The 19301-nt window shown below is 36.2% G+C and overlaps 1 protein-coding gene across 1 annotated transcript in view; it reads left to right on the top strand.

Moving 5' to 3' along the window:
- Window positions 1-18301, top strand: part of LOC122429257 (butyrophilin subfamily 1 member A1-like) — a 40240-nt gene extending 21939 nt beyond the window's left edge. The window contains exons 3-8 of the mRNA XM_043449490.1: window positions 9021-9041; window positions 13246-13266; window positions 14319-14345; window positions 14826-14852; window positions 17102-17128; window positions 17301-18301. Of these exons, the coding sequence (XP_043305425.1) occupies window positions 9021-9041; window positions 13246-13266; window positions 14319-14345; window positions 14826-14852; window positions 17102-17128; window positions 17301-17824 (647 nt within the window). The 3' untranslated portion in view covers window positions 17825-18301. The remainder of the gene's footprint in view (window positions 1-9020; window positions 9042-13245; window positions 13267-14318; window positions 14346-14825; window positions 14853-17101; window positions 17129-17300) is intronic.
- Window positions 18302-19301: the final 1000 nt, after the last annotated feature.

The raw sequence follows: 19301 nt of genomic DNA, 5'->3' as shown, positions 1-19301 counted from the left end.
ACCATTATTTGCTAAATATAGTTTTAGTTCCATTTGTTGGTCAAATGTGAACTGGAGGCTTACTTTTACATGGCCTGTGAATATGTTACTCAAGTGTTCTCAGGTATACAAATAGTTTACATAATATTTCCTATCCTTTTTCTTTTCAATCAAAATGAATTTTGCTTATACTTCTATTAACACAATTATGAATTCTGAAAATTTCAGTTCCTTTTAAATGTTAAGAGAAAAACTTTCATATACTAAGGAAAGCATTGATTCATCTCTCAATTGAGAATGGTTTAGGTCAATGACACACAGACACTGGAATTTTTCCAAAAATTTTTATAATATAATACAAATATAATCATTTACATTTAACATTCTCCATTTCTAATGGTATTTTTCCATTTTTTTGTCAGACTGAATAGATTTGAAATACATCTACTAGATAAACAGATTTGGTCAGATGGATGCTTTTACTATTTTCTTCCTCGTCTCTCTTAACAACCTATCTTTGTGTTTTATGTATTTGTACTGTGTTTTAAAATGGAAGAAGTGCCTCTAAAAGACCAAGGATTGATATTGTTTATCCAACAAAGTTATATCAACTTCCTCTCATGATCAATTTTCTATTTAGCTCTTGTGTACCAAGCTCCATATGGAAGTAAAAGAATATTGCCTCTGATTGGTGAGGTGGCTTTGGAATTTTCCGGTTCTAGCTCTCAGAATTATTGGCCAGTTTGAACTGTAGAGAAAATTACGGAAGTGTTTCAAATTTTTATCCTCTTCACTTACAGATATGTACCCTAATTTTGAATGTAGATTGACTGTTTTTCTTTTTATATTAGAGTAAGTGTAAACAGAAAAAAGACAAGTCCTATTAATGTGTGCCTAGTCATGCTATCATGTGTCTCTTGAAACTGTCTTTAACTATCAATGATCATCACCTTCTATTCCTGTATCAGTATATTTTGACATGATTTTGTCTCATTATTTTGAGTGTGCCATTTTTCTTTTTAATTCACCTTCCTGTATTATTATTGCTCTGAGTTGTCCTGCATTTCAACACTTGTAGACAAGTACTTTTGTCAAGTAAATCTTATTAATAATATGTCTCTGATGTTTTGTCATTTTTAGAATCGCTAATGTATAGGTGTATCCCAAGATAATTCAAGAACCCCTTTCACTGTCATCTAACACAGCATTCACCTTCTATTAATGTGATTTAGATAAGATAAACTTCATTCAAATACATGTTAAAATAGAAACTCGCACAAACAAATTCAATATTAATAGATTCATGAAAGTGTTATGAATAGAGACTCCTAGAAACCTAACCTAGATTTCCTTCTGGAATAGTGTTTCACGAGACTGGAACAGTGGCTTTTGGTGACTGTACGCAACAAAGCTACTGCAATAACCAGAATTGACTTTTATATATTTCATGGAAGTCAAAGAATTTATAAAGTTAACAATTGAATAATAAAAGCCTAAATAAGGATAAAAACAGATTAAGAATATTTTTATAAGGTAAACAACATAACTAATGTGCCCCTGAATTTTTTTTCTCAATTCACTAAATTCAGTCCTTTCCCCCCTTTAACGTTTGAAATATATTTTCTGGACAAAAGTGATCCTTCAACCACTGCTGGTTCACAAATGTGTGCAAGCACACATATGTGTGTGTTTGTCTGTATTCTGATACATTTAACTTTCAGTGCAGTTCCGTTCTGGGCTTCCCGTGTGGCCCAGCGGGTGAAAAATCCGCCTACAGTGCAGGAGCCCTGGGTTCAATCCCTGGGTTGGGAAGATCCCGTGGAGAAGGGAAAGGCTTCCCACTCCAGTATTCGGGCCTAGGGAATTACATGAACTATGTCCATGGGGTCTCAAAGAGTCGAACACGACTGAGCAACTTTCAGTTCAGTCACTCAGTCGTGTCCGACACTTTGCCACCCCATGGACTGCAGCACTGCCAGGCTTCGCTGTCCATCACCAACTCCCGGAGTTTACTCAAATTCATGTCCATCAAGTCAGTGATACCATCCAACCATCTCATCCTCTGTCATCCCCTTCTCCTCCTGCCTTCAATCTTTCTCAGCATCAGGGTCTTTTCAAATGAGTCAATTCTTCGCATCAGGTGGCCAAAGCATTGGAGTTTCAGCTTCAGCATCAGTCCTTCCAATGAATATTCAGGACTGATTTCCTTTAGGATGGACTGGTTGGATCTCCTTGCTGTCCAAGGGACTCTCAAAAGTCTTCTCCAACTCCACAGTTCAAAAGCATCAATTCTTCGGCGCTCAGCTTTCTTTACAGTCCAACTCTCACATCATTATAGTCCAACACTCATGTTTAGTCCAACTCTCACATTTAACTTTACATGGATATTTTTCAATAAATTTGAATTTTATTTGACTTTGTTTCCTATGATATTTACATTGTTCTCTCTATTCTATTTTTCAGAAGAACTTCAGAAAAAATTGGGTAAATTATCTCTGATAACTTTCTATTCTTTTTAAATGACTGCTTTCTTGATATTTTTAACATTCCATGACTTTTTACCTATATGTGATCTATTGGTTCATTCTTCTTTTGTATGTCCACTCTTCCTTCTTCAGGGTTTTTGTTTATTTATGGACTTCTCCTACATTAAATTCTGTCCATTTTTGTTTTCCTACTTTCTATCATTTCCTCATTCTTTTTTTTTTCTTCATTCCATACTGCCCCTTTCTAGAAACATTGGCTTCTCCTGTCTTCCACTGACTTGCCATAGATTCTTTACTAGTTTTGTGAGATGAGGGGGATTGATTAGACCAACAGATACATGAATTCCAGTCTGTACATACTGTGTTGAAAACATCCATTAACTTAGGGTTACTGCACATATTCCAAGTTCAAGAGGTCATTACTGAACAATTGACACTTTCCCAAGCTTTAAGAGATAAAAGAAGATTCCAGATTTGATGAGTGAAGTTTCTTCCTGTGTTACCCTGTCAAAGACTGTGTAAATTCCGCTGTCATTCACAGGTCACCTATGACCCTGGATCTCACTCTTTCACTGCCCTTGATTGCATTACTCAGTGTTCTCAGTTATACAAATATTTTGCACAATTTTTTCTGGCTATTTTCCCAACTATAATAAATGTTCTTATTCTTTTGCACTTTTGGTCACACAGTTATTAATTCTGTGGACTGCAACACCTATTAAACGTTTGTAGAAGGATACTATATCAAGAAAATTTCATATGTCTCTTCAATTCAAAATTCTTCATATGAATGACACAAAAAGCTATTTTCCTAGCATGATTCTGAAAGATTTTTTCATAAAACATTGATATAATCACTAAAAGTTCAGCATCTTTCTTTTCTAAATTTTAAATTATATTTTTATTACAGGTTGAATATTGTTTGGGAACTTATATCTTTAATGCATGTAGCAGGTTTCATGTAATTACTACAACAGATGCAGTTTTGACTAATGGGTACTTTTTCTATAGGCTTTTCATTACATTTTAAGTTCCTATGTCATATTTGTGTATGTTAATATTGACATTTTAGTCCAAAAAGGAGGAGATAGCCCAATGAAGGATGATTGATATTATTTATCCTAGAGGAAGTCCCATTTTGTCATGGTTTCATTTCTTATCTTAATTCCTTTTGCACTAAGGGGTAGGTTATGGAAAATAGCATTGCCTTTCATTGGTTAGATGGTCTTTGAAAACTTTTAGTTTCAATAGTTTAGAAATAACAATCAATTTTTTTAAAGAAGTAAAACTCGTAGGATTTCAAATTATTCTACTCTTTTCTCCCTGATGCTGTGTTTTCATTTTTAATGGATTAGTTTTTCTTTCTTCTATTTTTCAGATAAATATAAACAGGAAAAAGGTAAATGCCATTAACATATTTCACTTCATGCCTAGGCATTGTTTTTCTGTTTATTTTACCTTTGTCTTCAACTTCAATAATTATCTTCCTCAATGCCAATGTACATATAGTTTTACATGTTCATGCTTTTTTATTATTTTATTTTTTCAAATAAAATTAACTCTCTTCACCTGTAATTCAGATACAGTATTTGAAAGGTAATGCTTCTTCATCATTTCTTATGTATCTGTTTCATTATTACTGATTTTCCTGTTACTGGAAACTCTGCATGTATTTTCTTTCTGCTGAGTAAATTTTAGTAACAATTTATCTGTAATATTTTTGCATTTTTTAAGGTTTCTGATCTGAACTTTATGTCTTTTGATTTATAACCCCCTTCACTGTCATTTAATACCTTATTTCCATTTCTTTCATCTGACTTTTTTTAAGATAAGTTGTATTTAGGTATGAGTTAAAATCAAAAGCATAAAATAAGATAATACTTTAATTGGTTGAAAAAATGTTGTGAATAGAGGCATCCATGAACTTAACCCTGCAATTATGATAACTGACATATAATTAGCAGCAAAGAACTTATAAGCACTAAGAACTTCTGTTCTTAATTTCAAAAGGGATCAAGAAAAATTGTATAAGATAATGATCAGAACAAAAATTTCAGCTTGTTTTCAATTCAGAAAATTCATTCATTTCCTCCTTCTTCATTTTCTGAAGAGTATTCTTGGCACAAAAAGGAGCTTTCAGCCAAGTGTGTGTGTGTGTGTGTGTGTGTGTGTGTTCACATGTGTGTGTGTGCATGCATGCATGTATTCATGCACATGCATGTGTTTACATGAGTCATTATAAGTTTAATATTAAACACATGCTTTCAATAAATGTGCATTTTATTTATTTTCTTTCTCTTAAAATTTACAGTGATCTTTCCATTTTTTTTTTTTCAGAAGAACTTCAGAAAAAATCAGGTAAATTGTCTCTAACATTCACTTCTTCCTGAAACACTTTTAAATAACTGCTTTCTTGATATCTTTCTATTCCATGCCTTTTTATAAATATATTATCTTTTGGCTCACCCTGGATGTCTCCTGTTCCCACATGAATTTTGCATTATAAACTTTGTTCATATTAAGTGCTATTCATTTTGTTTCCCTACCTTCATTCTTTCTATTCCTTCTTTTTAAATTTCATACCTGATCTTCCCCCATACACACTGGCCTCTTCTGTTTCTAGAAACTTGCAAAAGTTTCTCTATGAAATGTATGCAATGTAGGAACTTAGGCTGATAGGCACATGGTTTCTACACTGTATATATATTTCTTGAAAATACCCAAAATTTGGACATCTGTATTGTAAATCTGAAGGCCTATTACTATGAAATTGATACTTTCTCATACTTTAGGAGATGAGAGGAAGTCTCCAAACTTGCTGATTAAAGTTTCTATGTTTTTCAACTACTGTGTGAATTCAGATATAATTCATTGGTCAAAATTCATTCTTCCACTACTATTGAACATATTACCCAAGAGTTTCCAGGTATATATTATTTTACTTAAATTTTCTTGGATTTTTAAACTTTTCAACCATAAAAATTTTTCTTCAGCTTTTTCATTTTTATTATCAGATCAACAAACTGCAATTCCTTTCAAATACTTGTAGGAGGATTTTAATTTTAAGGAAATTTCAAACATACTATATCTCTCAATTTTGAATTCTGTGTGTGAATCGCATATGAAGCATGATTCCTGAGATATTTCCAAAAGATTTTTTAGTGAAACACTAATGTAATTATCATAAGTTTTATAACCTCTTTTTCTAATGACATTCTAATATACTTTTGTTTTTAGAGGTAATTGAATTTAAGAATATGTCTCTTTAATGCATACAGTAGTTTTCATACACTTAAAGATAAACTGAGGCACAATATCATTTTCAAGGGTTTACCTGAGTAAACATCGATTCAAATTGGGCAGCACCAAACTGAAAGTGGTTAAGCATGCTCTACCAAAAGAAACTAAGGGCAAGCTATTTATAGAGAAAATGATGCAGAAGCAAAGCAATTATTTTATTGGTCATAGCTTAAACTGTTGCCTTATTTATGAAAGCTTATTTGACTGTTTGTGATTGGCTGTTGTTAAGCTCTGTTTTCTTGGATTGAAGGGCATTCACTCTGGCTTCCACTCGGTTCAGTCACTCAGTCGTGTCCGACTCTGTGACACCATAAACTGCAGCACACAAGGCTTCCCTGTCTATCACCAACTCCCAGAGCTTGTCCAAATTCATGTCCATCGAGTCAGTGATGCCATCCAACCATCTCATCATCTCCATCCCCTTCTCCTCCTGTCTTCAATCTTGCCCAGCATCAGGGTCTTTTCTAACGAGTCACTTCTTCTCATCAGATGGCCAAAGTATTTGAGCATCAGCTTCAGCATCAGTCCTTCCAATGAATATTCAGGACTGATTTCCTTTAGGTTTGACTGGTTGGATCTCCTTGCAGTCCAAGGGACTCTCAAGAGTCTTCTCCAACACCACAGTTCAAAAGCATCATTTCTTTGGCGTTCAGCTTTCTTTATGGTTCAACTCTCACATCCACACATGACTTTTTTTTTTTTTCCACACATGACTATTGGAAGAACCATAACTTTGACTAGACGGATCTTTGTAGGCAAAGTAATGTCTCTGCTTTTTAAGATACTGTCTAGGTTGGTTGTAGCTTTTCTTCCAAGAAGCATGCACCTTTTAATTTCTTGGCTGCAGTTGACATCTGCAGTGATTTTGGAGCCCAAGAAAATAGTCACTGTTTCCCCATCTATTTGCCATGAAGTGATGGGACTAAATGTCATGATCTTCTTTTTTTGCAAGTTGAGTTTTAAGCCAGTTTTTTCACTCTTCTCTTTCACTTTCATCAAGAGCCTCTTTAGTTCCTCTTCAATTTCTGCCATAAGAGTAGTGTCATCTGCATATCTGAGGTTATTGATATTTCTCCCAGCAATCTTGATTCCAGTTTGTGCTTTATCCAGCCCAGCATTTTGCATGATGTACTCTGCATATAAGTTAAAGAGGTAGGATGACAATATACAGGCTTGATGAACTCCTTTCCCAATTTGGAACCAATCCATTGTTCCATTCCAGTTCTAACAGTTGCTTTTTGACCTGCATACAGTTTCTCAGGAAGCAGATAACATGGTCTGGTATTCCAATCTCTTGAAGAATTTTCCACAGTTTGTTGTGATCCACACAACCAAAATCTTTGGCACAGTCAATAAAGCAGTAGATATTTTTCTGGAATTCTCTTGCTTTTTCTATGATCCAGTGGATGATGGCAATTTGATCTCTGGTTCCTCTGCCTTTTCTAAATCCAGCTTGAACGTCTGGAAGTTCTTAGTTCACATATTGGTAAAGCCTTGCTTGGAGAATTTTGAGAATTACTTTTCTAGTGTGTGAGATGAGTGCAATTGTATGGTAGTTTGAACATCCTTTGGCATTGCCTTTCTTTGGGATTGGAATGAAAACTGACCTTTTCCAGTCTTCTGGCCCCTGTTGGGTTTTCAAATTTGCTGGCATATTGAGTGCAGCACTTTAACAGCATCATCTTTTAGAATTTGAAATAGCTCAGCTGCAATTCCATCACCTCTACTAGCTTTGTTCATTGTGATGCTTCCTAAGGCCCACTTGACTTCAAACTCCAGGATGTCTGGCTCTAGGTGAGTGATCACACCATCATGGTTATCTGGGTCATTAAGATCTTTTTTGTATAATTCTGTGTATTCTTGCCACCTCTCCTTAATCTCCTCTGCTTCCGTTAGTTCCATATCATCTCTGGCTTAGGTTTTGCTTATATAAGCTGCCAAAACATTAAAGCCATTTCACTCTAGTGGACTATGTTTAAATATTTAACACATATGATTATTGCTGCAGATATAGTTTTGGTTAGATGAGTGCTTTTACCATGCAATTCCCTATCATTTTTTGAGCGCCTGCCTAGTGTGTATGTGCATATTTGCATTTCTTTCTTGTTCCTACATCTGGAACATATACCTCTGCTGCTTCATCTTATCTGAAGTTCTGTTTGTGTTTTTATGTATGTTAGAGTTGGACACAACTGAGCAACTAACACATACACATGCAGAGGTTAGCTACATTTCTCAACCTTGGAGAAGTGACCCTCTGTAGGGGACGTCTTAGGTGTCCCAGTAGTGCACTCCCCTCGCACCACTCAAGGGTCAGGGATCAGCTGGTCCCAAAGTACGGTCTGATCTGTTGTTTTTTTTTAATTTATTATTTAATGGAAGAAAATTGCTTTACAAGGTTTTGTTGGTTTCTGCCATACAACAATGCTAATAAGCCATAACTATACATATATCACCTATCTCTTGAGCATCCCTCCCCTCCCCCCATCTCATCCCTCTAGGTCATCACAGAGCGTCAGGCTGGGCTCCCTGTGTTGCATAGCAACTTCTCACTAGCTATCTATTTTACAAATTTGTTGTTCAGTTTCTCAGTTGTGTCCAGCTCTTTGCAACTCCATGAATGGCAGGATTGTCAGGCTTCCCTGTCCTTCACTATCTCCCAGAGTTTGCTCAAACTTATGTCCATTGAGTCAGTGATGCCATCCAACCATCTCATCTTCTGTCACCCCCTTCTCCTCTGCCCTCAATCTTTCCCAGCATCAGGGTCTTTCCCAATGAGTGGGCTCTTCACATGCTAGTGTAAATTGCAGGCTCAGTTCCACTGACTGTGGGATTGTGGTTTTCTTGCTTCTGCCATCTGCTGCCTGGTAGATGAGTCTGGTCTAGAGGTTTGTGTAGGCTTTCTGGCAGGAGGGGCCAATGGCTGACCACTGATGAGTGGAGCTAGGTCCTGGCCCTCTAGTGGGCAGGGGCAGGTCAAGGGGTGTGTCTAGAGGTGGCTGTGAGCTTAAGAAATCTTTGGAGAGCCTGTCTGCTGATTGGTGGGGCTGTATTTCCCCCAGTTGGTTGTTTGGCCTGAAGCATCCCAGCACTGGCTCCTACCAACTGTTGGGTGGGGCCAGAACTTGGTGTTAATGACCTAAGCAAGATGTCAGCCTCCAGTGAGAGTTCATGCAGATGAATACTCCCCAATATATCCACCGCTGTGTCTATTCCCCAAAGTAAGCTACAGCTGTGCCTCTCTTATGTTCCCAGGAGAACTTCCAAGACCAGCAGGTAAGTCTGGCCCAGGATCCTATGATGTTACTGCTTTGGCCATCAATACTGGTACACATGAGATTTTGTGCACACCCTTTAAGAGTGAAGCCTCTTTTTCCCCAGTCCTGTGGAGTCCCTGCAATTTAAGCCCCACTGGCCTTCAAAGTCAAATAATTTGGGGGCTCCTTTTCCTGACACCAAACCCCCAGGTTGCAGCGATATGGGATTCAGAACTCTTACTCTTGTGGGAAAACCTGTGCAATACAATCATTCTCTAGTTTTTGGGTCAACCCCTCAGGGGATTTTGGACTTGATTATATCACAAGTGTGACCCTCCTACCATCTCACTGTGATTTCTTCTTTGTGTCTTTAGTTATAGAATATCTGTTTAGTAGGTCCCAGTACCTTTTATTGATCGTTGTTTAGCAGATAGTTGTGGTTTTTGTGTGCTCATAAGAGGAGATGAGTTCAAGGTTTTTCTACTCCACCATCTTGTAAGCAATTTTCCTGCATTTTTTTCTTAAAAATGTGACTGTTCAATTGAAGATGAATGATTGATATCATTTACCCCAGACACATCTTATCGTATCTCCTCTCATTTTTTGTTTCCTGTCTTAGTACCTTCTTCTGTGTAAGGGGTGGGGGTCCTGTAAAACACTATTGCATTTTATTGGCCTTTGAGATGGGCTTTGAATCCTATAGTTTCAACTTGTCAGAGATATGAGTCATTTTGAAAACTGTGGATGTGTTTCAAATTTTTGTCCTTTTCCTTCCTGACATAGTGACTTGCTTTTTTTTTTCCCATTTATTTTTATTAGTTGGAGGCTAATTACTTTACAATATTGTAGTGGTTTTTGTCATACATTGACATGAATCAGCCACGGATTTACATATATTCCCCATCCCGATCCCCCCTCCCACCTCCCTCTTCACCCAATCTCTCTGGGTCTTCCCAGTGCACCAGGCCTGAGCACTTGTCTCATGCATCCAACCTGGGCTGGTGATCTGTTTCACCCTAGATAATATACATGTTTTGATGCTGTTCTCTCGAAACATCCCACCCTCGCCTTCTCCCACAGAGTCCAAAAGTCTGTCTTGTACATCTTTGTGTCTTTTTCTGTTTTGCATATAGGACTTGCTTTTAAATGAATTGGTTCTTTATTTTTTTATTTTCTGCTAAGTATGGACAATGAAAAGGTTAATCCCATTTATGTAGTTTACTCTGTTATCTAGTCATTATGTCATCTCTTGTTGTTCAGATGCTAAGTCATATCTGATTCCTTGTGACTTCATGGACTATAGCATGTCAGTCTCCCCTATCTTCCACTATCACCTTGAGTTTGCTCAAATCATGTGCATTGAGTTAATGATGCTATCTAACCATCTCATCCTCTGTCATCCCCTTCTCCTTTTGCCGTCAACCTTTCCCAGCATCACGGTCTTTTCCAACAAGTCAGCTCTTTGCATCAGGTGACTGAAGTATTGGAGCTTCAGCTTCAGCATCAGTCCTTCCAATGAATATTCAGGATTGATTTCCTTTAGGATTGACTGGTTTGATCTCCTTGTTCTTATTTCTTCAACTATCAATGAACATTTTCTGCAATTCCAATCTACATATGCTTTAAATGAATTTTTCTGATGATCCTATGATTCTAACTGAAGTTTCGTATCTTCATTTGTTATTGAAATTTTCACCATTATCATTTGCATAATTTATCCTGCCATTCCAATCTATGTATACAGATCTTTTCTATTAAATAAATTTTTATTAATAATATACTTTAGAAGTTTATGGTATTTTTTAGAAAACTGTTGTTCTACCTTTATCCAAGATAAGCTCAGGTGATATTATTAGAGCCCACTTCACCTGCCTTTTAATATTTTATTTCCCTTCCTTTCATTTCATTGTATAGAAATTATAAGATTTTCTTCACTGGAATTGTATGACAATATCCTCATTTTTCCCATGAGGAAAATTGGGTTAGAAGGCATAAAAATTCAGGAAGGTTATTACTTGAGAGGCATGAATGAGTATCAATAGATGGTTAAGTCTAGAGAATATAGGAATAATGGGAAAAGGAGGAAGCAGTGGAATTAGCATCACCAAAGAGGTTTCTTCAAAGAATGTAGGAAAAGCACATATGTACTTTTATATCATCATTGTTTAGTCGCTAAGTTGTGTCCAACTCTTTTGCAACCACATAGACTGTAGCCCACCAGGCTCTTCTGTCCATAGAATTCTCCAGGGAAGAACACTGGATAGGGTTGCCATTTTCTTCTTCAGGGAGGGAATCGCCTGCAGCAGATTCTTTACTATTGAGCTACCAGGGAAGCCCTATATAAAAACTTAAAACTTATAACATGCAAGAATGCCCAAGATACTTTTTACAACACATGAATTCTAGACAAGAGTTTATCCCTTGAAATGTATATGTAGGTTTTTTAAAGGACTTCAATAAAACCTGAAAGTGAAGTGAAAGTGTTATTCACTCAGTCATGTCTCACTCTTTACAACCCCATGGACTGTAGCCCACCAGGCTTCTCTGTCCATGGAATTCTCTAGGCAACAATACTGGAATGGGTAGCCATTCCCATCTCCAGGGAATCTTCCCCACCCAGGGATCAAACCTGGGTCTTCCTCATTGCATGCAATTCTTTACCATCTGAGCCACCAGGGAAATCCCATAAAGCCTAGAGTCACATTATAAGAATGAGATTAAAAATAAACTGCTTAAAGAATGATCTTCTAACATTTTTCTCATGTAATACTAGCATTACCTTATCTCCATTAACTCATATTTTAAGTCCCTTCAAATACATGAATATAAGATAAACATTAATGCATTTCATTAATTTTTGGGTTACTTATAAAATATTTATGTGCTGATAAATGGTGTATTTATATGTAAGTTAATAGAAATGGAAGTTTCATTACAGTCCTAACTAATTCTTTGAACTTCTTCTGATAAAATTGAGAGTGTGAGTTTATCAAATCTAATTTTAAAAATTCTCTCAACTGAAAACTCAATTAAATTTCATTGCACTGTTATTCAATGTAAATAGAAACCATCAGACTTCAGAAAAGATTGTCAGTTCAGTTCAGTTGCTCAGTTGTGTCAGACTTTATGACCGCATGGACTGCAGCACGCCAGGCTTGCCTGTCCATCACCAACTCCCACAGCTTGCTCAAACTCATGTCCATCGAGTCGGTGATGCAATCCAACCATCTCATCCTCTGTCATCTCCTTCTCCTCCCGCCTTCAACCTTACCCAGCATCAGGGTCTTTTCCAAAGAGGCAGTTCTTCCCATCAGGTGGCCAAAGTATTTGAGTTTCAGCTTCAGCATCAGTGCTTCCCATGAATATTCAGGACTGATTTCCTTTAGGGGGGGCTGGTTTGATCTCCTTGCAGTCCAGGGGACTCTCAAGAGTCTTCTCCATCACCACAGTTCTAAAGCATCAGTTCTTTGGCACTCAGCTTTCTTTATAGTCCAACTCTCATATCCATACACGACTATTGGAAAAACCATAGCTTTGACTGGTCGTACCGTTGTTGGCAAATGAATGTCCCTACTTTTTAACATGTTATCTAGGTTGGTCATAACTTTTCTTCCAAGGAGCAAGCAATCAGCTTTTAATTTCATGGCTGCAGTCACCAAAGAATATACTCAGACATTGTAGTCATTTGCTTTCTTAATGGCTATGACATCTTCTAAAAAGATACTCTCAGGACTTAGTGTTTATTGACTACAATTCACACAAATTTTTTCACTTAAAGACAACTGCTTTAATCTGACATATAAAGACTTGCATAACTCAAAATCAGCTTCAACATGCTACTATGAAGATAACATTTGTTATGGAATTATTTTATTCTTTCATTAAATATGTATTTTGTCCAAATCCTCAATTATGAATGTCCTTAATACTGTTCATAAAATATGTATGTATGGGATAAAATCCTAGTTAGTTTTTCTGCCCTAATCATCATCATTCTTCTTTATTTATTCAACTGGGCAAATTCACTTCCTTTTCTCAGTATTTGAAGATAAAACTGTGCTTCCTTGGCTGTTTTTTTTTTTTTTTTTCAGGAGTTTTTGTTTGTTTGTTTCTAATCACATTCATCCTTCCAGTTTACCATGCAATGGAAATTTTCTATTCATTTTCATTTTTTATATTGGTTTCTCTTGATATTTACATGAGATTTCCATTTTATTTTTCAGAAGATCTTCAGAAAGAAATTGGTAACTTTTTTCTGACATTTTTTTTTTTGCTGATATATTTCTTTGAAAAAAAATTTCCCGTCACTTCCTATCTCATTACCTCTTACTCACTCCTGTCTTGCCTTTTTCTTCTTGTGGATTTCAAATTACCCTATCTGTTTTTTTTTAGCTTCCTGAACTCGTTCCATGTTAAGTTCCCTTTTCATTCTCTCAGCTTTTGTTCACTTCCTTTCCTTTCTATGCTTTATTTTTAGGCTTCTTCTATTAATATAGTCCAGGTGATTACTGGAATTTTACAGTAATTCATTTTACAGTAGTTAGTTTTACAGTTGGTGAGATAAAGGAAATTAAGCTAAGAATGATGACAGAAAGTTTCTTTTAATTTGGGTTCTTCAACATCTGCTCTGATGTGGAGTTCCCATTGTTTTATACATGATATTGTGCTTGTTTTTATGGGAAAGTTAAAACTCCAAAGTAGCTGAGTGAGATAAATTCCTTTTTTTGTTTGACCTGTATATTATGCTATATATATTGATGTCAAGTTAATCTTGAGATTTCCTAGTTCTTTTCTCTTGACTATATTCTCAGGTGATTTAAGGTGTATAAATATTTTTTGCATGACTTTGCCTGATTTTTTTTCCAACCATAATTATTGTTCTTTTATTTTTATTTTCACCTTTTCAATCATTAATACTTCAAGGTCTTTATACATACGTTTTTTTTTCACTCAAATAAACTCCATTGTAAACCTAAAATCTAAAGTTATTTTCCAAGTTATTCCTACACTATTTTGGTACTATATCATAAGAATTATTAAACTCTCACGTCCCTACATATCAAATTATATTCTTCAAATTGTAGGAAGATTTTCAGATGCAGTAGGCTTCAGAGATTTCTTTAGTTGCTTTTAAAATGGACATTACTTGGTTAACTTTCAGACACTACTAGCATTGGCACATGTATGTGCACATGTATAACTTTACTTGAATTTTTTTATGATGTTAAGAAAACATTTTTTAAATTAATTAGTTAACATTATATATGTGTATATATACCTGTTTGTTTTCTCTCAGATAGGAGGAAGGCTCAGTTCAAATTAGGTGAGTAAGACTTATTTCCCAGAAACCTTTATTCTTCTAAATCTCAGATTCTTCTGCTGTAGAAGTTGAATAGGATTTAGAAATGCAACAAAAATGCTTACAATAGGCAAAAAGCATTTGAAGAGTTATCTTGCTAAATTCTAGTAATTTCAATTAATTATTTTCAAAAGACAAACCACCAGTGATTCAGCATGTTCTTCCTTCTCTCCCCTTCCTTCCTTAATTTATTTCATGTCCTCTCCTTCCCACTTCTCCTTCATCCCTCCCACTTTTTATTGCTTCTATGTTTCTATCTACCCTCCTTGTGATCATTTTTATCATTGTGTTTTCTAAAAATGGAATATGAGAATATAGGATAAAAAGAGGAAGTCCAAAGAATTCAGAAGAAAGTTTATGACAAAGACAAGGAGAAATGAAAAAGACAATGAGAAAAAAAAATGGAAGAAAAAAAAGTAAAGTTTCCTATTTTGGTTTTTGCAGGCTGGAGGGAGTCAACATTATACCCTGGTGAGTGACATGGATTCTGATAAAATAAAAAACTGTCCTATTGCAAAATATATTTTAAATGAATACCTACTGCATGCAAAACAATACAATAAAAATTAAAGAAACTCCAAAATATGCATTTTATGAACTCAATAAATTACTCAGTATTTTAAAAGATAATAATGTATTTAAAATATTAAATTTTAGCAATTTGACCATTATTATTTTCTATTTGATTTTTTAATAACTGAGGCATAGTTCAGTTCAGTTCAGTTCAGTTGTTCAGTCCTGTCCGACTATTTGTGACCCCATGAACTGCAGCACGCCAGGCCTCCCTGTCCATCACCAACTCCCAGAGGCCACCCAAACCATGTCCATAGAGTTGATGATGCCATCCAATCATCTCATCCTCTGTTGTCCACTTCTCCTGTCCCCAATCTTTCCCAGCATCAGGGTCTTTTCAAATGAGTCAGCTCTTCGCATCAGGTGGCCAAAGTATTGGAGTTTCAGCGTCAACATCAATCCTTCCAATGAACAGATGGACTGATTGGATCTCCTCGCAGTCCAAGGGACTCTCAAGAGTCTTCTCCAACCCCACAGTTCAAAAGCATCAATTCTTCGGTGCACAGCTTTCTTTATAGTACAACTCTCACATCCATACATTACCACTGGAAAAACTATAGTCTTGACTAGATGGACATTTGTTGGCAAAGTAATGTCTCTGCTTTTTAATATGCTATCTAGGTTGGTCATAACTTTCCTTCCAAGGAGTAAGCGTCTTTTAATTTCATGGCTGCAATCACCATCTGCAGTGATTTTGGAGCCCCAAAAAAGTCAGTGACTGTTTCCACTGTTTCCCCATCTACCTGCCATGAAGTGATGGGACTGGATGTCATGATCTTAGTTTTCTGAGTGTTGAGCTTTAAGCCAACTTTTTCACTCTCCTCTTTCACTTTCATCAAGAGGTTCTTTAGTTCTTCACTTTCTGCAAGGCATAGTTGGCTTACAATATTACATTAGTTTCAGGTGTACAACATAGTGACTTCAAAATTTTGTAGGCTATACTCCATTTAAGTTATTATAAAAATTGGCGATATTCCCCATGAAAGAAAGAAAGGGATGTGACTCATTCATGTCCAACTCTTTGTGACCCAGTGGACTGTAGCCTAGCAGGCTCCTCCATCCATGGGATTCTCCAGGCAAGAGTACTTGAGTGGATTGCCACTTCCTTCCCCAGGAGATCTTCCCAACCCAGAGAAGCATATTCCCCATGCTGTACAATATATCCTTTAGATTTATTTATTTTATACATAGTAGTTTGTACCTCTGAAACCCTAATATTGTTCCTCTCCTCTTTCCTCTCCCCATTGATAATTACATTTGCTCTCTATATCTGTAAGTCTGTTTCTGTTTTGTTACATTCACTATTTTATTTTTTAGATTCCACATATAAGTGATAACATACTCTATCTTCCTCTGTCTTACTTATTTCATTAATAGTAATACCTTCCAGGCCCATCCATATTGTTGCAAATGTCAAAGTTTCATGTATGTGTTTATATATACACAGACACACAAAGGAACAGTTTTCAGTATGTGTATATATATATACATACATACATACAAAGGAACAATATTTAGTCATTTGTAGTATATATATATATATATATATATATATATACTAAATTCAGGTGTAGTATGAACAATTGGGTGCATGTACCTTTTCAAATTTGTGTTTTTAATTTTCTTTGGTTATATACCCAGGTGTGGAATTGCTGGATCATATGGCAGTTCTATTTTTAGTGTTTTGAGGCGCCTTTATACTATTTTCCCCTAGTTTACATCCATCAACCATTTACAGGGTTTCCTTTTCTCCACATCCTAGCCAACATTTATTATGTGTTTTATTATTTTTTAATTGACATCTCAGATCATGCTTTGAGGATAAGGAAAAGATTATCACCTATAAAGTCTGAGGAAATTACAACAAAAAGAATTTACTTGGTCAGACATATCATAATCTCTATTTCTTTTCTAACATCTTAAATAGATTATGGACACTTATCCTACGGGAATGTTGGTTGAAGAAATCAATTCTTAAAGCCAGACATAATTTAACAGACTGAAAAGAGGTGCAAGTATATCAAAGAATATTTTCTTTGGATATTATCACTCATAAATTAATCCTTGAGAGTTTGTACTCATAATCTGAGCAGATGGATGTATTTATCTATCAGATGGGGCTTCTCACATTCATATGTTCCTTGCAGATTGGAGGAAAGAAGAGTTCCAAGCTGGTGAGTATGATGGTCCAGGAGGGACCCCGCTCCTTGTGGGGTAAGAAAGGAAGACGGGTGAAGATGACTTGGATCTTTCCAGGGCCAGAGAAGTTCTCACAGAATGGGGACCCTCTGGCCCAGGCCTACTGAGACTCTTTCCATAAACATGATAGCCTAATTGTTTTTGCAGTAAATGTGACTCTTGATGAAGCCACTGCTCATCCCAGCCTCCTCCTGACTGAAGAGGGGAGAGGAGTAACCTTGCAAGAAATACAGCAAGATCTACCCAGCTCCACACAGAGATTTGTCTCTATTCCCTGTGTGCTGGGTCAGCTACAAATCTGTGCGGGGAGATACTACTGGGAGGTGGAAGTTGGGGACCTGCATTCCTGGGACCTGGGAGTTTGTAGGGATAATGTATCAAGGAAGGGGACTTTCCAAATGTCCCCACAGAATGGTTTCTGGGCCATTAGACTCTACCAGGAGGATTACTGGGCCCTTACCATCTCAGAAACTCATCTTACTCTAAGAGAAAAACCCCTTAGTGTGGGGATATTCCTGGATTATGAGGCTGGAGATGTATCTTTCTATAATATGACAGATGAATCCCACATTTTCACATTTTCCAAACAGACATTTTATGGTGTCCTAAGACCACTTTTCAGACTTTGGTCCCCTGACTCTGGCCCCTTGACCACTGTCCAGGTGGAGTAGAACACACAGATGTTGTAATTCATGTGCCTACACCTCCATGAGAAATTATTGCATTGGGCCCAAGTGATCATTCTAATTCTCCCCACTGGCCACAAATTGATTTTTTTCCCCTCCTGCATACTGGTTCATTCTCAAGGTGAAGTTCTGTGAGACTGACTGATTGTTGCCTCTCATGTCATTTCTTTCTTTTTCCTTAATCATAAACTCCTACTATTACTATGCCTGTGACAACCTAGCATAAAGGTTAAATTTCTTAGACTACCAGCTGAATATCACTAAATGATGACCAGTGCATTATAAGATTAATTATTCTGTATAATTTCTGGGATGTTTCTTTAAAGGAAAACTGTGTGCTTTTCTCATTCTGTTTACTTTTTATGATGCCTGAAATCTATAATTAATGAAACATCTGTGACCATGTAAAAGTCATGGGTGGCAGACAAGATACAATGACTTACGTTTTTGATAACTTGCGGAACTACTCTGTTACTCAGTTCCTAAATTGTCTTCAGTAAGAAATAAACTGTTATCTCTCTAAGCTTTTTATACTTTGAATTTTTGTCATTTATAATTGAATTCAATCCTAGCTAGTATACCCTCCCTTTAAGGATGGCAACAGATGACACCCACAGTTGAATATTTAAGTGAAATGGTAGGCATGAAGTCCTGTACTTGATTTCTTAGCAACTCCTACTCCTCCAGTGTATGAGTCAAGTTAGGGTCTCCCAATTTCTCCTGACTCATTAGACCCTCCTGACTTCACTTCCTACTCTTTCCTATTTAGAAGCCAGGATTAACAATTTTAGGGATTCTTTTACTAATAAGTGAAAATTCCTGATCTCATTGTCCTTTTTCACATCTGCTTGGAAAGAAATCCCAAAATGAATGAATCTATTATTCATTTCTCATACTGGACAAATGTTCCTATAGTTGAACATGCTATAAATCCACACAGATGAGTAGAATGGTTATTCTATACATGTGTAGTAACCTGTCACAACTTGGGCAGTAGCACCGTTGGTGGCAATCCTCTATCTGGCAATCTTCCCATGTGTCTCCAGTCATTTACATTCCCTTGCCTTTGCAGTCAATTTCATTAAAAATTCCACTTTTTAAAACTTCTAATTCTACTCCCACCTAATTCTCAATATAAGACTGCATTTCCATTTTGAAAGAATAGTAATGATAATAACAAATAGGATCAATTAGAAGGGAATTGCCTCATCTTTGTAATGACAAATATAGCAAACTTATCTAAATCTCCCAACTCTGCAATACTCCTCCCTCACTGTTACATTAAGAGAAATATCCCTCTTCCTTTACAGAACACCAATCTATCTCTTCTCTCTACCCATCTTTCCATCCTGTGTCTTACATGGTACTGAGGTCCATCAATTATTCCTCTCAGTGTTCCTACTAGTTTTTCTACCATAAACTTAAAATTTTTAAATCTTGTCCATCTTAAAATCAAAACAAT

This window comes from Cervus canadensis, chromosome 28, assembly GCF_019320065.1.
Source record: "Cervus canadensis isolate Bull #8, Minnesota chromosome 28, ASM1932006v1, whole genome shotgun sequence".
NCBI lineage: Eukaryota > Metazoa > Chordata > Mammalia > Artiodactyla > Cervidae > Cervus > Cervus canadensis.
Note: the sequence above shows the minus strand (reverse complement) of the source record. Positions and strands in the feature narration are given on the sequence as shown.